General features: G+C 54.1%; 1 protein-coding gene across 2 annotated transcripts in view; it reads left to right on the forward strand.

The window, feature by feature from the left end:
* Adgrl1 (adhesion G protein-coupled receptor L1) overlaps positions 1-20,396 on the forward strand; it is a 70,343-nt gene that overhangs the window by 29,737 nt on the left and 20,210 nt on the right. The window contains exons 3-5 of one of the 2 annotated variants that reach the window (XM_045139221.1): positions 4,316-4,529; positions 14,198-14,307; positions 17,976-17,990. In XM_045139221.1, coding sequence (XP_044995156.1) covers positions 4,316-4,529; positions 14,198-14,307; positions 17,976-17,990 — 339 coding nt within the window. The remainder of the gene's footprint in view (positions 1-4,315; positions 4,530-14,197; positions 14,308-17,975; positions 17,991-20,396) is intronic. The other variant, XM_045139222.1, reaches the window with a different exon arrangement.

Raw genomic sequence — 20,396 nt, forward strand, 5'->3', positions numbered from 1 at the left:
CCCGATGCCGGCCCAGGATCCTGCACACGCCACAATTAGTGCCCCGAGCCTGCCCGCCCACCCTTTCTGTCACTTACTCAGCATCCCCACAGTGGTCCTGGGCCAGACAGAGCGAGCTCGACATTGCCAAGAAGGGGTTCTGCTGGCCGCCTCCCCCTGCCACGTCGTGCCCATGGTGGCCCCTGCCTGCCTTGCCAGTCCTCTCTGAGGGGTGGTACCATAGAATGTGATCCCCCCCACCCCCGCCCCTGCCTTTCCTGCCAGCCTTGTTTGGAAAGTCACAGAGCTCGAGAAGGCGCTGTCCAGCTGTCCAGCAGCCTCGCGTTCCTGGCATCCCAGCCCCTAGCAGGGCGAGGAGGGGCTGTTTCCACCCCCAGACCCATGTGAGCCCGCCCTCCACCCTTCCCGCCCTCCCTCCCGGCCTGGGAAGGCTAAAATTAGAGGAGGAGGCAGATGGTGTAACAGGAGCACATAGAAACTTTTCTCCCAACTGGGACTTTGCTTACCCCAAAAAACCCCAAGGGCCTAGCTTCCATAACCCCGGAGGACGGGGGCGGGGGGGCACCTAGCCAGCATCTGCGGGACCATGGCTCTGATCTCTGCTTCCCTACTGCAGATGCCCTACCTCAGCACCTTGCTGCTTCCAGCCCCGGTGCCCGCCCCCACCCCCACCCAAGGACCCACCGCATCCTGACTCCTTCCCTCCATCCTGCTGGGCGGGGCTGGGACCAGGGGTCAGGCAGCCTGGCCCATGCCCAGCCCCTCTGCCCAGACCAACAAAACAGCATCTTGTCTTTCACCAGGGCTGGTTACTGCCCAGGAGATGGGAACAGCTCTTAGTGATCTACAGAGGGGGACCGGAGGCCCAGAAACCCACCCCCTGCTCCCAGAGACTTGGGACCACCAGCCAGGCAGTGGCTGAGGACTACTGCAAGCCTGGCTGTGTGTGTGTCTCCTGAGCCCTCTGATCCCAGACATCACGCCACCACCTGCCCAGCCGGCCCCAAGGCGCGTCTGATTGTCACCAGGGAGGGGCCTCACATAGTTTCTCTTCCTGTGTAAGGCACCGTGCTCATTTGAGATACCCTGTAGGCTGTGCGGTGGTGGAGGCATACGCCTGTCGTCTTACAACCTGGGATGTGGAGGGAGGAGGATCGGAAGTCAAGGTCAACCTGGGCTACAAGAGACTTTGGTCTGGAATCCCTGCTGTCTTGCCCTGGGGTGCAGATACCCATTGCACAGGCTAGGAGACTGAGGTCTGGGGAGGCCGATGCTATTGGCTATCTGAATTTAAACATGAAAAAAAAAAAAATTGGGCTTGCTGGTACATGCTTGTAACTCCAGCATTTGGGGAAGGTCGAGACAGGGGATCGTGAGTTTAAGGCCTGGCTGGGTTACACAGCAAGACCTTGTGTGAAAAAAAGACACACACACAAATTACAGTTTGCAAGGCTGGGCATTGTCGCTCAGTGGTGAGTGCTTGCCCATCAGACATAACAGCATAACATGGGCATTGAGAAGTCAAACCTGGTCAGTCAGGATTTGCAAGCAAGTGCCTTTCACTTCTGAGCCATCTCTCCAGTCCAGTTTTTACTCCTTCCCCCACCCCCCAGGTAGGGTCTCATTCTTGCCCAGGCTGACCTGGAATTCACTATGTATTCTCAGGGTGGCTTCGAACTCACGACGATCCTCCTACCTCCACCTCTCAAGTGCTGGGATTAAAGGCGCAAGCTACCATGCCCAGCTGTTTTATATTCTTTTGAAAAAACTTTTATTTTATTTGTTTTTTTGAGGGGGGACGTAGGCAAATAGAGAGTGATTGGGCATGCCAGGGCCTCCAGCCACTGCAAATGAACTCCAGATGCATGCGCCATATTGTGCATCTGGCTTACGTGGGTCCTAGGGAATCGAACCTGGATCCTTTGACTTTGCAGGCAAATGCCTTAACTGCTAAGCCATCTCTCCAGCCCTCAGTTTTACTTTTTTTTTTTTTTTTCACGTTAGTCCAAGCTAACCTGGAATTTACTACGTAGTCTCAAGGTGGCCTCGAACTCACGGTGATCCTCCTACCTCTGCCTCTCAAGTGTTGAGACTAAAACCCCCATGCCCAGCTTATGTTTTTTAATTGAAAAAGAAATTTGTGTGTGTGTGTGTGCACATGTGTGTGTTTTCAAGATAGGGTTTTACTCAGCACAAAATGAGCTGGAACTTGCTATAGCACCATGCTGGCCTTGAACTCACAGATATCCTTCTACCTCAGCCTCCTGACTGGTGCTTTTAAAGGCGTGCACTGCCATACTTAATGAAAAAAAAAAAATATTTATTTATTTATTTATTTACATATTTGACAGAGAGAGAGAGAGAGAATGGGTACACCAGGGCCTCCAGCCACTACAGACAATCTCCAGACGCGTGTGCCCCCTTGTGCATTTGGCGTACGTGGGTATTAGGGAATCGAGCCTGGGTCTTTAGGCTCCATAGGCAAATGCCTTAACCAGTAAGCCATCTCTCCCTGAAAAAGAATTTTTTTTTATTTTATGTTTATTTATTTATTTAAAAGTGACAGACAGAGAAAGAAGCAGAGAGAGAGAATGGGCATGCCAGGGCCTCCAGCCACTGCAAACGAACTCCAGATGCATGTGCCACCTTGTGTATCTGACTAACGTGGGTCCTGGGGAATTGAGCCTCAAACCGGGGTCCTTAGGCTTCACAGGCAAGCGCTTAACCGCTAAGCCATCTCTCCAGCCCCAAAAGAAATTAAAAAAAAATTTTTTTTAATATACTTGAGCAAGCATCAGCATTACCTGGTAGACATGTAGCCCCAAAGACTCCTGGCCTCCCATTCTGAATTGTCAAACCCACTGTGGGGTGTGTGGGTCCCAAGACACCTGTTGGGTCAGTTGGAAGAGGCAAAGCCCACTTCTGTGGCTTTCTTGGGAAACATGAGCCTATTCCTGAGCCTCTCTGCTCTTCGTGTGGTATGATATGGGCAGTCGCTAGAGCACCCTCACTTCTGATACCAAGCGCAACTTTGGGCGCCCCTCACCACACTCGGGCTTGCCAGTTGACTCGAAGGACCCGGAAGCCAGCATATTCACAGTGGCAGCCTGGTGTGGTAGAAGGACAAACCGGAGCCAGCCTTGGAAGAAGAGGCGGGGGGGGGGGGATTCCGGGAAAGTTTTCCCACACAGAGTCTCCTGTTGTCCCCCCGCGGCCACTGCGGACGGTCTTGGCTTGTCTGACAGACCTGTGTGACTAGAGGCATCCAGCCAGGGATGCTGTGGCTGGCTGAGCTTAAGCCCAGCCCGGTGTTCCGGTCTCCTTGATTCCCTATGCCTCAAAGTGAACTTGTCTGCAAGGACTGCTATAATAAAGCATCAGAGACTAGGGCCTGAAGAAATGGCTTAGCGGTTAAGGCGCTTGCCTGCAAAGCCAAAGGACCCAGGTTCGATTCTCCAGTGCTCACATTAGTTGGTCGGGGCATCAGAAGATAGGGAGAAGAGCTGGAGGGATGGCTTAGTGGTTAAGGCACTTGCCTGCAAAGCCAAAGGACCCTGATTTGATTCCCCAGGACCCACGTAAGCCAGACACATAAGGTGGCACATGCATCTGGAGTTTGTTTGCAGTGGCTGGAGGCCCTGGCACCCCCATTCTCTATCTCTTTCTCTCTCTTTCCCTCCTTTCTTCCCTCTCTCTCTCTCTCTCTCTCTCTCTCTCTCTCTCTGTCTCTCAAATGAATAAATAAATAAATAAAAAGGTTTTTTTGATTTTTATTTATTTGTTGGATTTTTTTTTTACATTTTTTATTAACAACTTCCATAATTGTAAACAATATCCCATGGTAATTCCCTCCCTCCCCATACTTTAAAATAAATAAATAAGCCAGGCGTGGTAGTGCACGCCTTTAATCCCAGCACTTGGGATTCAGGGGTAGGAGGATCACCAAGAGTTCGAGGCCACTCTGAGACTACATAGTGAATTCCAGGTCAGCCTGAGCTTCAGTGAAACCTTACCTCAGGCGAAAAGAAAAAAAAAAATCCTGTCTCCAAATGCACTTTCCAGGGTACTCCACATGATAATGGGAGTAAGACACAATCAACCCATAATAGTCAGCAGAGACTCCCTGATCGGCTCACCGTCCCCAGAATAACATTCACACTTTCTTACCAGTCAGGGCATCGCAAAGATAAGTACCAAGTCACCATCCTTCCTGTACAGGATGCCCATTTTGCCGCCTAGTAAGCTGAGGCCCGCAGAGCCCGTTTCCCAGTGCCCTCCGTGGACGGGTGTGACATGCTCCCCAACCTTCCCACAGGCCTGAGCCGGGCTGGGCTCCCATTTGGACTGATGCGCCGGGAGCTGGCGTGCGAAGGCTACCCCATTGAGCTGCGGTGCCCGGGCAGCGACGTTATCATGGTGGAGAACGCCAATTACGGGCGCACAGACGACAAGATCTGTGACGCTGACCCCTTCCAGATGGAGAACGTGCAGTGCTACTTGCCAGATGCCTTCAAGATCATGTCCCAGAGGTGAGTGTCCACAGGGCTCCGGGCCGTCCCGCCCCCCACGCCCCCAGTCTCCCGTGGCATACCTGCTCATCCCTGGTATGCCTGCCCACCAGCACTGCAGACACTTGTACTTCTCCTGAGGACCTACTAAGTGCTGTGGCACACTCAGCTGTGCCCCCACACTGGCCTGTGCCACCCAGGCCAACCTGTTGTCCATCCCTCCCCCCCCCCCACGCTTCTCTACCCCTACCTTCCACCTCAAGAGCTGGCTTCAAGATCTGCAGGGGCCCATGGGAGCTTAAAGGGGAGTGCGTCCATCTGTCCGTCTGCCTGTGTGCAACACTGACCCCTGCTGTCCGCACCCTTGCATGTGTGCCCGGGGATCAGTGGGTGTGTGCCAGGGCACTGGGAGGGGCCTCACCGTATGTCCCAGGATGCATGGACACAGGTGGTTGGCACTTGCCTGGATGAGGGTGTGCTTGTGGGATCCTGAGAGGTGGGGTCCCAGGCTGAGGTGACACTGGTGCAGGAATACACAGTCCACCCCCACAGCCGGTCCCCCTGGGTCCTTAGCTTTGCTGTTTTCTTTTTTCTTTCTTACTTTCTTTCTTTCTTTTTTTTAGACAGAGAGGGCCTCAGCCAGTGAACGCCAGACGCTTGCGCCACCTAGTGGGCACATGCAACCTTGCGCTTGCCTCACCTTTGTGCATCTGGCTTATGTGGGATCTGGAGAGTTGAACATGGGTCCTTAGGCTTTGCAGGCAAGCGCCTTAACCGCCAAGCCATCCCTCCAGCCCTTAATTTAATTTTTGTTTGTTTGTTTTCTGAGGCAGGGTCTCACTGTATATCAGGTTGACCTGGAAGTCACTACGTACTCTTAGGGTGACCTTGAACTCATGGCGATCCTCCTACCTCTGCCTCCAGAGTGCTGGGATTAAAGGCGGGTGCCAACATGCCTTGCTACTTAATTTATTTTTATTTATTTATTTGAGGGAGAGAGAGAGAGAGAGAGAGAGAGGGCGCGCCAAGGCCTCCAGCCACTGCAAACAAACTCCAGACATGTGTGCCCCCTTGTGCATCTGGCTAACATGGGTCCTGAGGAATTGAACCTGTGTCCTTTGGCTTTGCAGACAGATGCCTTAACCACTAAGCAATCCCTCTAGCCCCTTAATTTAATTTTCTTTTAGATTTTTTAAAAAAAATTTTATTAGCATTTTCCATGATTATAAAAAAAAAAATCCCATGTTAATTCCCTCCCCCCCCCACTTTCCCCTTTGAAATTCCATTCTCCATCATATTACCTCCCCATCACAATCATTGTACTTACATATATATAACATCAACCTATTAAGTACCCTCCTCCCTTCCTTTCTCTTCCCTTTATGTCTCCTTTTTAACTTACTGGCCTCTGCTACTAAGTATTTTCATTCTCACGCAGAAGCCCAGTCATCTGTAGCTAGGATCCACGTATGAGGGAGAATATGTGGCGCTTGGCTTTCTGGGCCTGGGTTACCTCACTTAGTATAATACTTTCCAGGTCCATCCATTTTTCTGCAAATTTCGTAACTTCATTTTTCTTTACCGCTGAGTAGAACTCCATTGTATAAATGTGCCACATCTTCATTATCCACTCATCAGTTGAGGGACATCTAGGTAATTTAATTTTTTTTAAAGTATTTTTTATTTATTTGAGAGAGAGAGAATGGGCACACCAGGGCCTCCAGCCACTGCAAGTGAACTCCAGACCATGCGCCACCTTGTGCATCTGGCTTTACGTGGGTGCTGGGGAATCGAACCTGTGTCCTTTGGATTGGCAGGCAAGCGCCTTAACCGCTACGCTGTCTCTCCAGCCCCGGCTTGTCTTTTGAATCCAGACCCCCCAGCACCTGATCTTTGGCCTGTGCAGTGACCACCTGCCCATTCTCTCGGCTACCACCATCTTGCTTGCTACAGTCTGGTTCCCACCGGCAACCAGTGGGCACCTGTGAATGCCTGAGTGAGGCTCCAGCCATGCCAGGCAGCTGTGCTCAGGGGCTCCTCTGGGCCCTGGCATCTGCTCTTCCCTCTTGCTAGAATGCTGTTCCGTAACGTCCAGGTGGCCCTTCCTCCTCGCCTGACTCACGGCTTTACCTAACCGAACACCTCTGAGCCCTGAAGTTGCTGCCCCGTCCTGATTCCCAGACCCCGCTTCTACCTTATCTCTTGGTTCTACCTCCCTCCTATATTTCTTTTTTGGCTTTTTGAGGTAGGGTCTCACTCTAGCTCAGGCTGACCAGGAATTCACTATGGAGTCTCAGGGTGGCCTTGAACTCACAGTGATCATCCTACCTCTGCCTCCCGAGTGCTGGGATTAAAGGCGTGCGCCACCACGCCTGGCTTTCTGTCTATATTTCTTATTTTATTTATTATATTTTGGTTTTTCGAGGTAGCGTCTCACTCTAGCTCAGGCTGACCTGGAATTCACTGTGTAGTCCCAGGCTGGCCTCCAACTCACGGTGATCCTCCTACCTCTGCCTCCCGAGTGCTGGGATTAAAGGCGTGCACCACCACGCCTGGCTTTCTGTCTATATTTCTTTTTTAAAAAAAAATATTTTATTTATTTATTTGAGAGAGAAATAGGCAGATAAGAGAGCGCCAGAGCCTCCAGACACTGTAAGTGAACTCTAGACGCGTGCGTCCCCTCGTGCATTGAGCTTATGTGGGTCCTGGGGAATCGAACCTGGGTTCTTTGGCCTTGCAGGCAAGCGCCGTAACCACTAAGCCATCCCTCCAGCCCTTCTGTCTCTATTTCTATTAGGTAATTTGCCCCGGTGTGGTTTATCCCTCACGGGGCCATCAGCCCCGCAGGGACAGTGGGCTCTTGTCTCTTGCTGCTGTGACCTAATAACAGGCACTCGCTGTGTATTTGCCTAGTGCCTGAGAGTTCAAAGGCTCACTCCTGGACCTAGGACGTAGGGAGGGAGCAGGGGAAGGCTGGAACCAGCTCGCTGGGGCTACCACAATCCTCATGGGGCATAAGCAAGGTCAGGTAGCTGTCATCTGTCAAACCGCCATCCTCCTATGGAGCCTTTTTCCCTCCCCATCTTCCGTTTTAATATTTTATTTATTTACTTACTTGAGATAGAATTGGCGCCCCAGGGCCTCCAGCTACTGCAAGCGAACTCCAGACGCATGCGCCCCCTTGTGCATCTGGCTAACGTGGGTCCTGGGGAATCGAACCAGGGTCCTTTGGCTTTGGAGGCAAGCGTGTTAACCGCTAAGCCATCCATCGCTTCAGCCCTTCTTGCTGTCTTCTGATGCCCTGACCAGCTTACCAGCCTTTGCTTTTTAAGCCAGCCCCCTTCCTGGGGAACTCCCTGTCTCCCTGCCCACTTTTCCTCTTCCGCACCAGCCTCGGGCCTGGCTTTGCCTCCTTAGTGTGGGCACAGTGTGCCTCCATCCCACCGCCACGAGGGAGGCTGAGCGATGTGGTGACTGGGCCACGGAAGCATCTGGAAGACAGGCAGGCCCTCCATCCCGCTTCCTCTCCTGAGTCCGTGATTCTCCGGGCCTGTTAAGGTTACCACGGAGCTGTTCTGACAGACACCTAGGAAGAATGGGCCCAGGCTAGATTCTAGATCAAAAGCCACAACACACAGCCCCTGCCTCACTGGGCCTCTGTTGCCTCCACCTCCCACATCCCAGCCCACTGAAGACACATGCCACGCCCACTGCCTTCTTGGGCCAGGAGTTGACCTGTGTGCCCTTCTAGCTCCAGAGGAATCTGGGGTCTGGGGTCCGTCCCCCCATACCCCCAACACCAGGAAGTTCAGTGCATTCTCTTCCCTTCTGCTAAGGCTGAAATTAAAGTAGCCATTCAAAAATTTTATTTATTTGGGCTGGAGAGATGGCTTAGCAGTTAAGGCACTTGCCTGCAAAGCCAAAGGGCCCAGGGCCGATTCCCCAGGACGCGTAAAGTCAGAGATACAAGGGGGCACATGCATCTGGAGTTCGTTTGCAGTGACTGGAGGCCCTGGTGCATCCATTCTCTCTCTCTCTCTCTCTCTCTCTCTCTCTCTTGGTTTCCCTTGCCATCTCTTTCAAACACACATAAATATTTTTAATATTTATTTTTATTTATTTGAGAGAGAGATATATAGAAAAAGAAACAGAGAGAATGGGTAAGCTAGAGCCTCCAGACACATGTGCCACCTTGTGCATCTGGCTTACATGGGTCCTGGGGAATTGAACCAGGGTCCTTTGGCTGTGCAGGCAAGTCCCTTAACCACTAAGCCATCCCTCCAGCCCCCCAGAGTTCCTTTTATTATTTTATTTTTAATTTTTTTAATTTTTATTTATTTATTTATTTGAGAGCAACAGACACAGAGAGAAAGACAGATAGAGGGAGAGATAGAGAATGGGCGCGCCAGGGCTTCCAGCCTCTGCAAACGAACTCCAGACGCGTGCGCCCCCTTGTGCATCTGGCTAACGTGGGACCTGGGGAACCGAGCCTCGAACCGGGGTCCTTAGGCTTCACAGGCAAGCGCTTAACCGCTAAGCCATCTTTCCAGCCCCTATTATTTTATTTTATATAGAGAGAGAATTGGCATGCCAGGGCCTCAGCTACTGCAATTGAACACCAGATGCTTGCGCCACCTAGTGGACATGTGCCACCTTGCGCTTGCCTCACCTTTGTGCATCTGGCTTACATGGGATCTGGAGCATTGAACACGGGTGTTCGTTTGCAGTGGCTGGAGGCCCTGGTGTGCCTATTCTCTCTCTCTCTCTCTCTCTCTCTCCCTCCCCCCTTACTCTTTCTCTGTCAAATAAATAAAAATCAAATAAAAGTAAACCACATACCCTTAGCAGTTGCTTCTCATTCTCCTCTGGCCCCGCCCCCATCCCTTGACGACCAGTTGTCTGCTGTCTCCACCTGGATTTGCCTGTTCCAGACACCTCCTGTGCACAGCCCCACTCTGTGCGGTTGTCTGGCTTCCTGTAGCATCATTATCAGGGTTTCTCCTGTTACGACATGGACCAGTGCTTTACCTTTTGTTGTGGCCAAATACTGATTTTTTAAAAATTTATTTATTAAGTTGAGAGGGAGAGAAAGAAGCAGAGAGAGAGAGAGAGAGAGAGGCAGTTAGAGAATGGGCGCGCCAGGGCTTCCAACCACTGCAAATGAACTCCAGACACATGCGCCACTTTGTGCATCCAATTGACAGGGGTCCTGGGGAATCGAACATGGGTCCTTTGGCTTTGCAAGCAAACGCCTTAATTGCTAAGCCATCCCTCCAGCCCAAAATACTGATGTTCTGTGTTAAAGTCTAAACTCTTCTGCAGAGCTGACAAGGGTCTGCTCCTCCAGGCAGGACACCCATAGCAGACTGAAGGCCAATTCCACTGTAGCTCACCCTGGTGAGCCAATGGGGGTACTGAACTTCCTCAGGGAGGATGAGAGAAGGGTTACTTATGGGAGCAGAAAGACCCCAAAGCAGCAGTAGCATCAATAGGCCTCATTCCAGCATGATGACAGCCCCCCCCCCCATAGCTGCATAGATGGGGTCCTGTCCCTTGATCATCTCCTTTTTTTTTTCTTATTGCCTCTACTGATTTAGATGTTTGAATGGTGTACTCTTGAAACTTCCGTTACAATTCAGAGGGGTTTTTTATTATTTTATTTTATACATAGAGAGAATTGGCACGCCAGGGCCTCAGCCACTGCATTTGAACTCCAGATGCTTGTGCCACCTAGTGGACATGTGCCACCTTGAGCTTGCCTCACCTTTGTGCATCTGGCTTACATAGGATCTGGAGAGTTGCAGTCAAGTTCTCATTGCTGGTAGAAATCACCCAATCAAGAGCACCTTGTAGCTGGGCATGGTGGCACACGCCTTTAATCCCAGCACTCGGGAGGCATAGGTAGGAGGATTGCCATGAGTTCAAGGCCACCCTGAGACTACAGAGTTAATTCCAGGTCAGCCTGGACCAGAGTGAGACCCTACCTCGAAAAACCAAAAAAAAAAAAAAAAAAAGAGCACCTTGTGGGAAAAAGAGGTTTATTTAGGCTTACAGGTTTGAGGGGAAGCTCCACAATGGCAGGGGAAAATGATGGCATGAACAGAGGGTGGACATCACCTTCTGGCCCACATAAAGTGGACAACAGGAACAGGAGGGTGTGCCAAACACTGGCAAGGGGAAACTGCCTATAATACCCATAAGCCCACACCCAACAATACACTCCCTCCAGGAGGCATTAATTCCAAAATGTCCATCAGCTGGGAACCTAGCATTCAGAACCCCTATGTTTATGGGGGACACCTGAATCAAGCCACCACATTCCACCCCTGGCCCCTATAAACTGATAACTTTCCTTGATGCAAAATGCAATGTATTCATCCAACTTTAAAAGTCCCCATAGTTTTTAATCAATCCCAATGATGTTCATACATCCCCATAGTTCAATATCTTTAACTGAGCCATAATACCAAAAAATCCCCCCAAAACCCATAATGGCACAGAATAAATATTCACACTGCAAAAATGGCATAGCAAAGAAACATTCAACCAATACAAGATTTAAAACAACCAGGGCAAACATCAAACTCTATACCTTCAAGTCCAACAACTCTAGCCAGTGAGAATTCTCCAAGTTTGATAATTCTAACCAACAACAAATCTCTGGTATTCCAATTCCACCCCTCCAGCTAGGCTACTCACAGTCCTGGAAAACTTCACTGGGGACCGGCAGCTCTACTTAGCAGCCACCTTGTGGTCCTGGCGGCTCCATCGGGTCTCCATGCAGGCATCCAGCAAGCCTGCTTCACACTGCCTGTGGCCATTTCCAAAACACAAGACTGTGTTGCAAACTTAATGACCCTCTCTTTGCTGTATTTCTTATACTCCACAATACCAGGTAGGGTGCCAATTTGTTAACCCAGGAGAGAATAAAGGAGACTTTGAAGAACAGGACACTCCTTGAGCACTCAGGCCCCTTCAAAAGAGTCTACATTCTTCCTCTTGCCCCAGTGCAGGTCAGCTAGCCCAGTCTCAAAGGTTGTAATCTCTCAGTTGCAGCTGAACAGGCAGCAGTTCACCCAAAGATTTTTCTTCCTGTGCCATATCCCTCTGCTCACACCTGTTCATTTCTATGCAAAGCAACCCTGCACAACTTCTCAGGACACGGGCATAAGAGCAAGCTTCTCACACAAACTGCTAGCCCAATCCAGGCAAAGCTCTTTCTCACCCTCATAAGCCAAACCTCTCAGTCCATAGTTCTCACTGCATTCAGGTCTTTCAATTCTGACCAAAATAGTCCATCAAGCTGTATTTACAGCACTGCAAGGCATCTCTTAGGCCAAGGTTTCAAATCCTTCCACATTCCTCTAGAAAATCAGCTCCAAAAGGCCAAAACCACATAGTCAGGCGTCTAGCAGCAATCCCACTCCTCGGTACCACTTTACTGTTGCAGTCAGGTTCACATTGCTGGTAGAAATCACCCAACCAAGAGCAGCTTGTGGGGGGGGGGGTGGGAAGAGGTTTATTTTGGCTTACAGGCTTGAGGGGAAGCTCCACGATGGCAGGGGAAAACGATGGCATGAGCCGAGGGTGGACATCGCCCTCTGGCCAACATAAGGTGGACAATAGCAACAGGAGAGTGTGCCAAACACTGGCAAGGGGACACTGGGTATAACACCCGTAAGCCCACCCCCCAACAATGCACGGCCTCCAGGAGGTGTTAATTCCCAAATCTCTATCAGCTGGGAACTTAGCATTCAGAACACCTACGTTTATGGGGGATGCCTGAATCAAACCATCACAATGGGTTCTTGGGCTTTGCAAGCAAGCGCCTTAACCACTAAGCCATCTCTCCAGCCCCGCCCCCCCCCTTCATTTTTTCATGAGAGTGAAAGAGACAGGGAGAATTGGCATGTCAGGGTCTCGGCACTGCAGTAGTCAGACGTGTGTGCCACCTTGTACTTAAGCCTAACCTTGCCTGTCTGGTTTATGTGGATTCTGGGAAGTCGAACCTGGGTCCTTAGGCTTCGCAGGCAAGCACCTTAACCACTAAGCTATCTCTCTCCACCCCTGATCTTGTAATTTATATGCACTCAATCTCCCCCTGAGGCCAGGAGACTGTCCTGCACCCTTGCAGACAGCTAGCTCAGAGAGAGGGAAGCTAAAATCTCAGGTGGGCAGTCTGATGACTCCTCTCCCCCATCCGCATATTCCATGACAACAGACCTAATCTCTAGTTTCCAGGGGGCAATTTCGAGGACCGTGTCTCATGTGCAAACAGGCCACATTTTGTTTATCTGTTCCTCCGAGGGTACACGTCTCAGCAGCTCCCCCTTTTGGCAGGTGTGGATAATGTAGCTATGAACGTGTGCAGAATTTGCTCAGACACCTGCAGTTAATTCTGCAGAGCGCATACTTAAACTTTTTAAATTTTTTATTTATTTATTAGAGACACAGAGAGGGAGACAGAGAGGGAGAGAGAATGGGTGCGCCTGGGCCTCCAGCTACTGTAAACGAACTCCAGATGCATGTACCACCTTGTGCATCTGGCTTTCATGGGACCTGGAGAATCAAACCTGGATCCTTTGACTTCACAGGCAAATACCTTAACTGCTAAGCTATTTCTCCAGCCCAATGGGCACATACTTAAAAATCATATGGTGCCTCTGACCCTTGAGGCTACTGCTGTATTTTAAGGATGGGAAAAGGGAGATAGGATCAGACCCCCACCATCTTTCCTGAATGCCTCCCTAAAAGACTTCTGGCCCTTTCTGGAGTTTTCTGCATTGGCACTTAGCACTCCCCAGTTAAAGGCAAAACTACAGGGAGACAAGGGTCTGTCTGCCTGTTAGAAGCCAGCTGGGTATTTCCTGCATGCCCACATCTTTCCTGGCACGTTGCAAGGATGAGGAATTGGGTCAGTTGCTTTGATCAAATGCCTGACAGAAAGAACTGAAGGACGAGGGTCGGTGTTCGCTCTCGGTTTTAGAGGGTTAAGTTCCTAACAGCAAGGAGAGTGATAGAGAGAGGAACATCCAGCCGGGGCCCTGGTGGCACACACCTTTAATCCCAGGCAGAAGTAGGAGGAACCCTGTGAGTTCAAGATCAGCCTGGGCTACGGTAAGATCCTACCTCAAAAAAAAAAAAAAAAAAAAGGAAGGGTAGCCGGGCGTGGTGGCGCACGCCTTTAATCCCAGCACTCGGGAGGCAGAGGTAGGAGGATCGCCGTGTGTTCGAGGCCACCCTGAGAATACATAGTGAATTCTAGGTCAGCCTGAGCTAGAAACCAAATTGAATAAATAAATTATATTTCATATAGATATAATATAAATATATATATAATGTATGTTATATAAATGTATACACAATACACACACATATGTATATATGTATGTATATGTGTATGTATGTATGTGTGTATATATATACACACATACATACATACATACATATATACACATACATGGTTACATCTCATGAGGAGGTGCTAGTACCAGGGACACTAAGGCTTATGAGGTGAGTCTGGGGATAAAAGCCCCCATGCAATGTCCAAGGCTTAGTCCCCCACTCCCCGCCACCTTCTCGGTTTGGGGGTATCTGCCCCCCCCATCCCCGCTGCGGATCGCGCAGACTCTTGGGTCTGCGTCCACCCTTCCCAGCGCCCTTCTTCCTCCTCCGTCTGTCTCCTGCAGGTGTAACAACCGAACCCAGTGTGTGGTGGTCGCTGGCTCCGACGCCTTCCCCGACCCCTGTCCCGGGACCTACAAGTACCTGGAGGTGCAGTACGACTGTGTCCCCTACAGTGAGTCACTCGTTCCTGGTGCTGGCGGGGGGGGCCCCCTCCCCCACCCCACAGAGCCAGGGAGGAGAGCTGCGACCCCGCGTGCGCGCGCGCGCACACACACACACACACACACACACACACACACACACGAGCTCACACCCGTGGGGCCGGCCCAGGGGGGGGCACGAGTGGACTCGCTCCCTTGCACACCCTCCCGGACACCCCTGTCCCCGCGCCCACGGACTCCGTCCCTCCCTGCTGGGACACCTTCGGCTCTTGTCACCCGCCCCCCCCCCCCAAATTCGCCCCCTCCTTCACATGCCCCCTGCTTACTGAACCACTTCAAGGGCCACAGGCCCACGCTCTCTGCAGCATGCTGACATTTTGTCCGACGCCCCTCCCTTCTCCCCACCGCCTCCCCTCTCCTTGCTGATGTCTCACGCCCCTTCCCACACATAGCTGCCTCTTGCTCTCACTGCCCAGGACCCCCCCCCACCACCACCCCCAAGTCACCTCTCCTCAACACCCAACACTCCTGCCCCTTCCACGTCTTGGAAGCCGGATTCTGTCCCCTCGGAGAGGCAGACCGCCCCGCGTGAGGCATAGTGTCAGAGCTGGCGTGCAAGGCCGTCGCACGCACATCCCCGGCCCCTGGTGGTTTGCCTGTATTAATTAACCACGGCTGCATTTCCTCTACGAAACAAGTGCCACCGGGTTGGGGGGGGGGACCCAGAGTGGCCCCCAGGGAAGGCGATCTCCGGGAGCTTGTTTGCACCTGGCCAACCAAGGATAGGGTCTGTCCTCCACCTCCACCGCCACCGCCACCGCCACCCCCGCCCGGGGCACCGGCCCTTAACACCACCCACCTGTCTTTCCCGCCCGCTCTCCTCCTGTCCTCCCCAGCTCTCTTCTCCCACTGGGCTTCACGAAGCCACCTGGAGGCGTAGGGCCCACCAGGGTGTCCAAGAGCGAGGGAGGCAGGGGAACAGGAGACCCTGTAACTGTTCCCCTCTCATCCCCGCCTTCCCCCCACCCAACCCCCCCCCACCCCCCAACCTTTGATTTCTCCTCGCAGGTGACACGGCGGGATGCCAGGGCAAAATCGGGATCGCTTGTGCATTTCTGTAACTTTCTCCTTTTAGACTTTGCCCTTTCCTTTCAGGGCCCGAGGCCTTCCGCGCTGAGCTCCCCGAAGCCTCCTCACAGCACTGGGGACACTGCCCACTCCTCAGCACCCCGCAGCAGGGACAGCCGGGGGTGGGGGGGTGTGGTACGGGGAGGAGGAGGGAGGCAGCCAGGGTAGGACAGAGGGGCTGGACAAGTGGGCGTGAGGCTCGACTGCACTCTTGACTTTTCTGGCTCTGAAACCTGCAGCAAATGACTTTAAAAAAAAAAAAAAAATTTTTCTCCGGGCGCTGCAGAAGGAGGCGCGAGTCCTGGAGATCAGGCGTGAGAAGCGAAGGGCTTGGCTCCCCCCCGGGCGGCCGGAGCCCGTTCCCGGGTGCGGGAGCTCTGAGTGCCAACCCCCCCAAACCCCCCGAAGGCAGAGGTGGTGTCGTCGTCACCCCCCAGCGCCCAAGCCCCAGCCTGGTTCAAGATGTGCTCAGTGATGGTATGGACGCTTTTTCCCGCCACCTGAGCCTCTTTAACTCCTCCGTGTCCGGGCAGGGGAGGGGGTCAAAAAATGCCTCTGCAAATAGAGAACGGTGGTGGGAGGTGCGGCTGTGCCCATGTGCTACAAGTCCCAAGGGGACAGCAATCCTTGTGCCAGCGTCCGTCCGTGGCCTCTCTGCCACGTGGCCTCCGTGCACTGAGCCTCAGCTCACTCGGCCATTAGGGTTCTCAAAAGGACTGGCCTGCGAGGTGTGCCGGGCCCGGTTCCTAGCACTTCCAGTGAGGTACTAGATGCTTGGTGGTCGGTGTTTTTGTTCTGACTGCCCCTTTACCTGTTAACCGGTTCCTACCATTGCAATGGTAGTCAAAAGTAAAAACACGCCTCAGGCGGTGAGCCCGACCCCTCCAGAGGCCGAGGAGGGCTGGAAACCTCCCCTGGCCCAGGTGGAGCCCCAAGCACATAGATGGTACCAGAAAGAAAAGGGACAAAGTCAAGGGGACCCCCTCCCCCCCCCCCCCAGTGCTGGAGCTTGGAAACCTTTTCTTGGCAAGCCCCAGGGACAAAACCAAAGGCAGCAGAGGGCTCTGGTGTTGGAAGGGCCCCCGCAACCCAGGAGATGGGGCAGCCCGGGCTGCTGGAGGACAGGGGTAGCCCGAGCCCTTGGCGGCAGCAGAGCTCGGCCAGTTTGGAGGAGCTCTTGGGCCTCTGAAATGACGAGGGCTCGGGTTTAGGAGACTGTGGAGCTGGGTGAAGCAGAGAGAGGCCTGGTCACTTACTTGTCCACCAAAGATTTCCTGAGCAGTGTCCAAGGCCCTGTGAGGCCCGGGGAGCCAGATATGGCCCCCTTGCCAGGACATTCCCCGGGAGCGCGGGCGGGTGGACCCTCCGTGGGCAGAATGTCTAAAGGGAAGGAGGACGCAGAGCCTGGAGGGGAAGCCGCTTGGATACCACAGGGCCCTGGGCTTCAGAAGCTGGGGTGACCCCAGTGCTGGTGGCGGGGGGCGGGGGGGGGGTGGACAGGGGCTCCCAAGGGAGCACTGAAGATACGGGGACCCACAAACACTGCACTAACACTGAATTTGCTTTGCAGCTGAGCCCAGCCTAACGCTCCCTTCCTCCCCCAGGTCCCTAACGGCGCGCACACACGCGTATCATCAAGGGCAGTGGGCAGGGCAGGGTGGAGCTTGGGCTCCTGGGCCCCTAGCAGGCCGGGCAGAGAGACTGAACCTGGAGCTTGCCTCCTTCTCCCCCAACCCCTACCCTCACCCTCACACCCCCCACCACCACCACCACACCCAGGGAGCGTGTCTGCCCCGTGTATCATCCAGTCTGGTCTGTGACACCCCCCCCCCCTGATTTCTGTGCCTCTTGTCTCCCCACCCTGGCTCTCTCTCCGAGGCCTGGGGGCACCTACCTGTTTGCCTCTCTGTCGGTCCATGTCTGGCTAGCCCTTCTCTGTTGGCGGTTTTGGGGTCATGAGGGCTTGGGGGGGGGTCACAGCTGGAGGGGTGGGGCCAGCACTAGGAGGAAGGAGTTCAGCCTGTGCTCTTGGCTGGGAGGGGGTGTTGTGGTTACCCAGGCCCAGGAGACACTGAACCCCTTCCCCCCAAAACCCGTGGTTGCAGCAGGGAGGGTGGAGGGGAGCCTGCGGTTAGCCACTCCCTACTGCCTTTTGCCCCCCCCCAAAGCCAGAGCGCAGTTGGGGCTCCCTATCTGCCCCTCCGCACCCAAGGGCACCTCCTTCCCGAGGGTTCTGTCCACCTGGCTGCCTGTACCACGCCTTGTCTCTTCGTCTCTTCCCCTCCCGTGTGTTCCTGTCCCCCTCTCGCTGACTCCCTAGCAGCCCCTCGCCCCATCCAACACCCCCAGAGGAAGGGACTTGGGGGTGGGGGCTGAGCCGCCCTTAACAGAAGGGGCTGGGGAAGCAGGAGCGAGGAAGGAGAGGAAAAAAGGGGGCATGTGGCCAGAAAAGAAACGAAAGCAATTTAATCTTTTTTTTTTTTTCTCTTTTTTTTCTTGCACATTTTTTTTTTCAATTTGTTTTCTCTCTCTCTTCCGATGCTTAAAGTAGAAGTGGAGCAGAAAGGTAAACGCACCGTCACCAATGCCGACCCCTAACTCACACTTTGTTCCCCCTGTACCATACTCATGTGGCCCCTCCCGCCCCTTCTTCTCCCCCACCCCCACGTGGTCCAGTGAGATTCCCCACCCTGGGTGTTCCGCCAGGGTCAAGGCCACGGGCTTCTCACCCTCCAGATACCCGCGGAAGCTCCTCTCTGAGCCCGGGCAAGAGTCTCATATTTTCTTCTTCTTTCTTTCTTCCTTTCTCTCTCTCTCTCTTTCTTTCTCTTCCTTCTTTCTCTTCTTTCTTTCTGTCTTTGTCTCTCTCTTTCTCTCTCTCTCTCTCTCTCTCTTTCCCTCCTTCCCCCTTGCACCTGTGTTTCTGGTTTAGGGGAGGTGGGATGGAAAGACACCTTTTGTTTTCCTTTTGGGGTAACAGATTCCTCCTCTCGGGGCTCCTGGTGGCTTAAGTTCTTCTGGTTTGGCGTTTCCAAGGCCCAGAGCTGTTGTGGAGCACGGAGCACCAGTACCCCCACTCCCTACCCCTCCTGACCAGCTGGGGGCCCAGTCCTGGGGAGGGCTGCCGGCTGTCCTGAGCCCTGGGAGGGGGCAAGGGCGGGCAGGGGGTGGGCGGGCCTCCTGGAGGGGGTGGGCAGGGGCGGGTCCTGTCTCTGCACACTTGCAAAGCTGCAGTCAGGGTTTCTTCCGGGCTGTTGTGGTAGAGTACCAGGGAGAGGTGTTTGGGGGGGTGGGGGGGAGGGTCCGCAGTAGTGCTCCAGGGACTTCCGCAGGCCCCGTCATTTCTTGCAAGGAGCTCCGTGGTGATTGGGACCATCTATCCATTATGGGCTAGGGAGTGTCCCAGCCGAAAGGTCTTGGAGGGTGGCATGCTGGGGGTGGTCATTTTCTCCCTAGGAAGTTTCTGGAAATTGGCAGATCTGAGCTTGGCAGCAATAAAGCGAGCAGTGAGCTGGCCCCTTCAGGTTCCCTTTTGCCTTGAAATCACGGTGGTCTGTGGAGCATCCCCTTCCAGGGAGGTGGGGCGGGGCCCCTGAGCTGCCCCTCCCCTCCCCTCCCCTGCCTTCCCCTCCCTCCCCCTGGCCTCACCTCCTCCCAGGCCCTCAGCCGCCCTCCCTTGCTCGCTCCCGAGTCCGCCCGCCCGCCCACGGCACCAAACTCCTCCTCTTGCAGGCCCTTGGTTTGGAGCCGCAGCAGCGGATCTCTGCTTCTGGTGCAGGCGGCGGGCTGGGGAAGAGCTGTGTGCCGGGGAGGCGCACTTGTGGTCCAAGTCCTCTGGCGGACCCTTCATCTCCCTTCTTTCCACGGTCACCACGGGGTGACCTCTGACTGTTGTTTTTTTTCCTCCCCTGGTACCCTCTGGCCAGCTCAGGCCCTGAGGCCTCCCACGGCCCTCTTTATCTCACACACACAGCTCTGGCGGGGGGACCCAGGGTGAAACAGATGGGGTACCTGGGGGGGGGTACTCAGAAAAACAAGGTAGAGGCCAGGTGGACAGGTCAGAGGGTGCAGGCCCAACCCCAAAGGCACCATGGACGGAGAAACACCTGGGTCCCAAGAGCCCAAGCCAGGGTGGGTCTGGCTCCCCTCCTGTAAAAAAGGGGTGTGCTCCTGGATGGTTTGCGCTTAGGAAGCCGGAGCCAAACTGCCTTGGTACTGGGAGGGAGGGCTACACATGCCTCCCCTGGCCCCCTAAGCCTGCCAAGCCGCCCCGATGCTGTGGAGGGAGGGGGCACACACCACACACACACGCACACCACCTGCCAAAGAGCCAGGCTGGAGGGGACTGATCTGGCCCCCGCCCCAATCCCTTCTCATTACTGATGCTGCTGACGCCCCATGCACACACGCGTGCGCGCGCGCACACACACACACACTGCCAACGAGCCAGGCTGGATGTGGACAGGAGATCTGGCTCCTGCCCTAGTCCCTTCTCAGTACTGATGCTGGCACCAAGTCTCCAGCCCTGCCTGCCCTCCTTGGGGCCAGCTGCTTTTGGTGAGGGGAGGAGGGGAGGGGGCTGCCCAAGCGGGAGCAGAGAATTCACTGTAGGGACCATCCCACCCCAGTGCTGCCTGGGGGTTCTGTTATGGGGAGGTGAGAGGGGGGGGCTCCAGCCCTCCTGGATGGGGGAACTTGTGGCCCACCACACTCGGGGAGGAGAGGCGGTGGGGGCGAGGGGACCCGGCTGGATCGGTAGGGGCCTGTGAGGGACAAGAGCGGGGCAGGCCAACAGAAGGGGATGCAGTGCAGGTTTTCCTCTTTTCAGGGAATTGGGGGGGTGGGGCGGGGCCCCCCACCTTTCTGACATCAGCGCTGCCTTGGTCCCTCCTCCCGAGCCGGGGATGGTCGCAGGTAAATCGGGGGTCCGGGGCAGGGGAGGTGGGGTGGGGGCGCTGACTGGGGCGGGCTG

This window comes from Jaculus jaculus, chromosome 21, assembly GCF_020740685.1.
Source record: "Jaculus jaculus isolate mJacJac1 chromosome 21, mJacJac1.mat.Y.cur, whole genome shotgun sequence".
In the NCBI taxonomy this organism is placed as follows: domain Eukaryota; kingdom Metazoa; phylum Chordata; class Mammalia; order Rodentia; family Dipodidae; genus Jaculus; species Jaculus jaculus.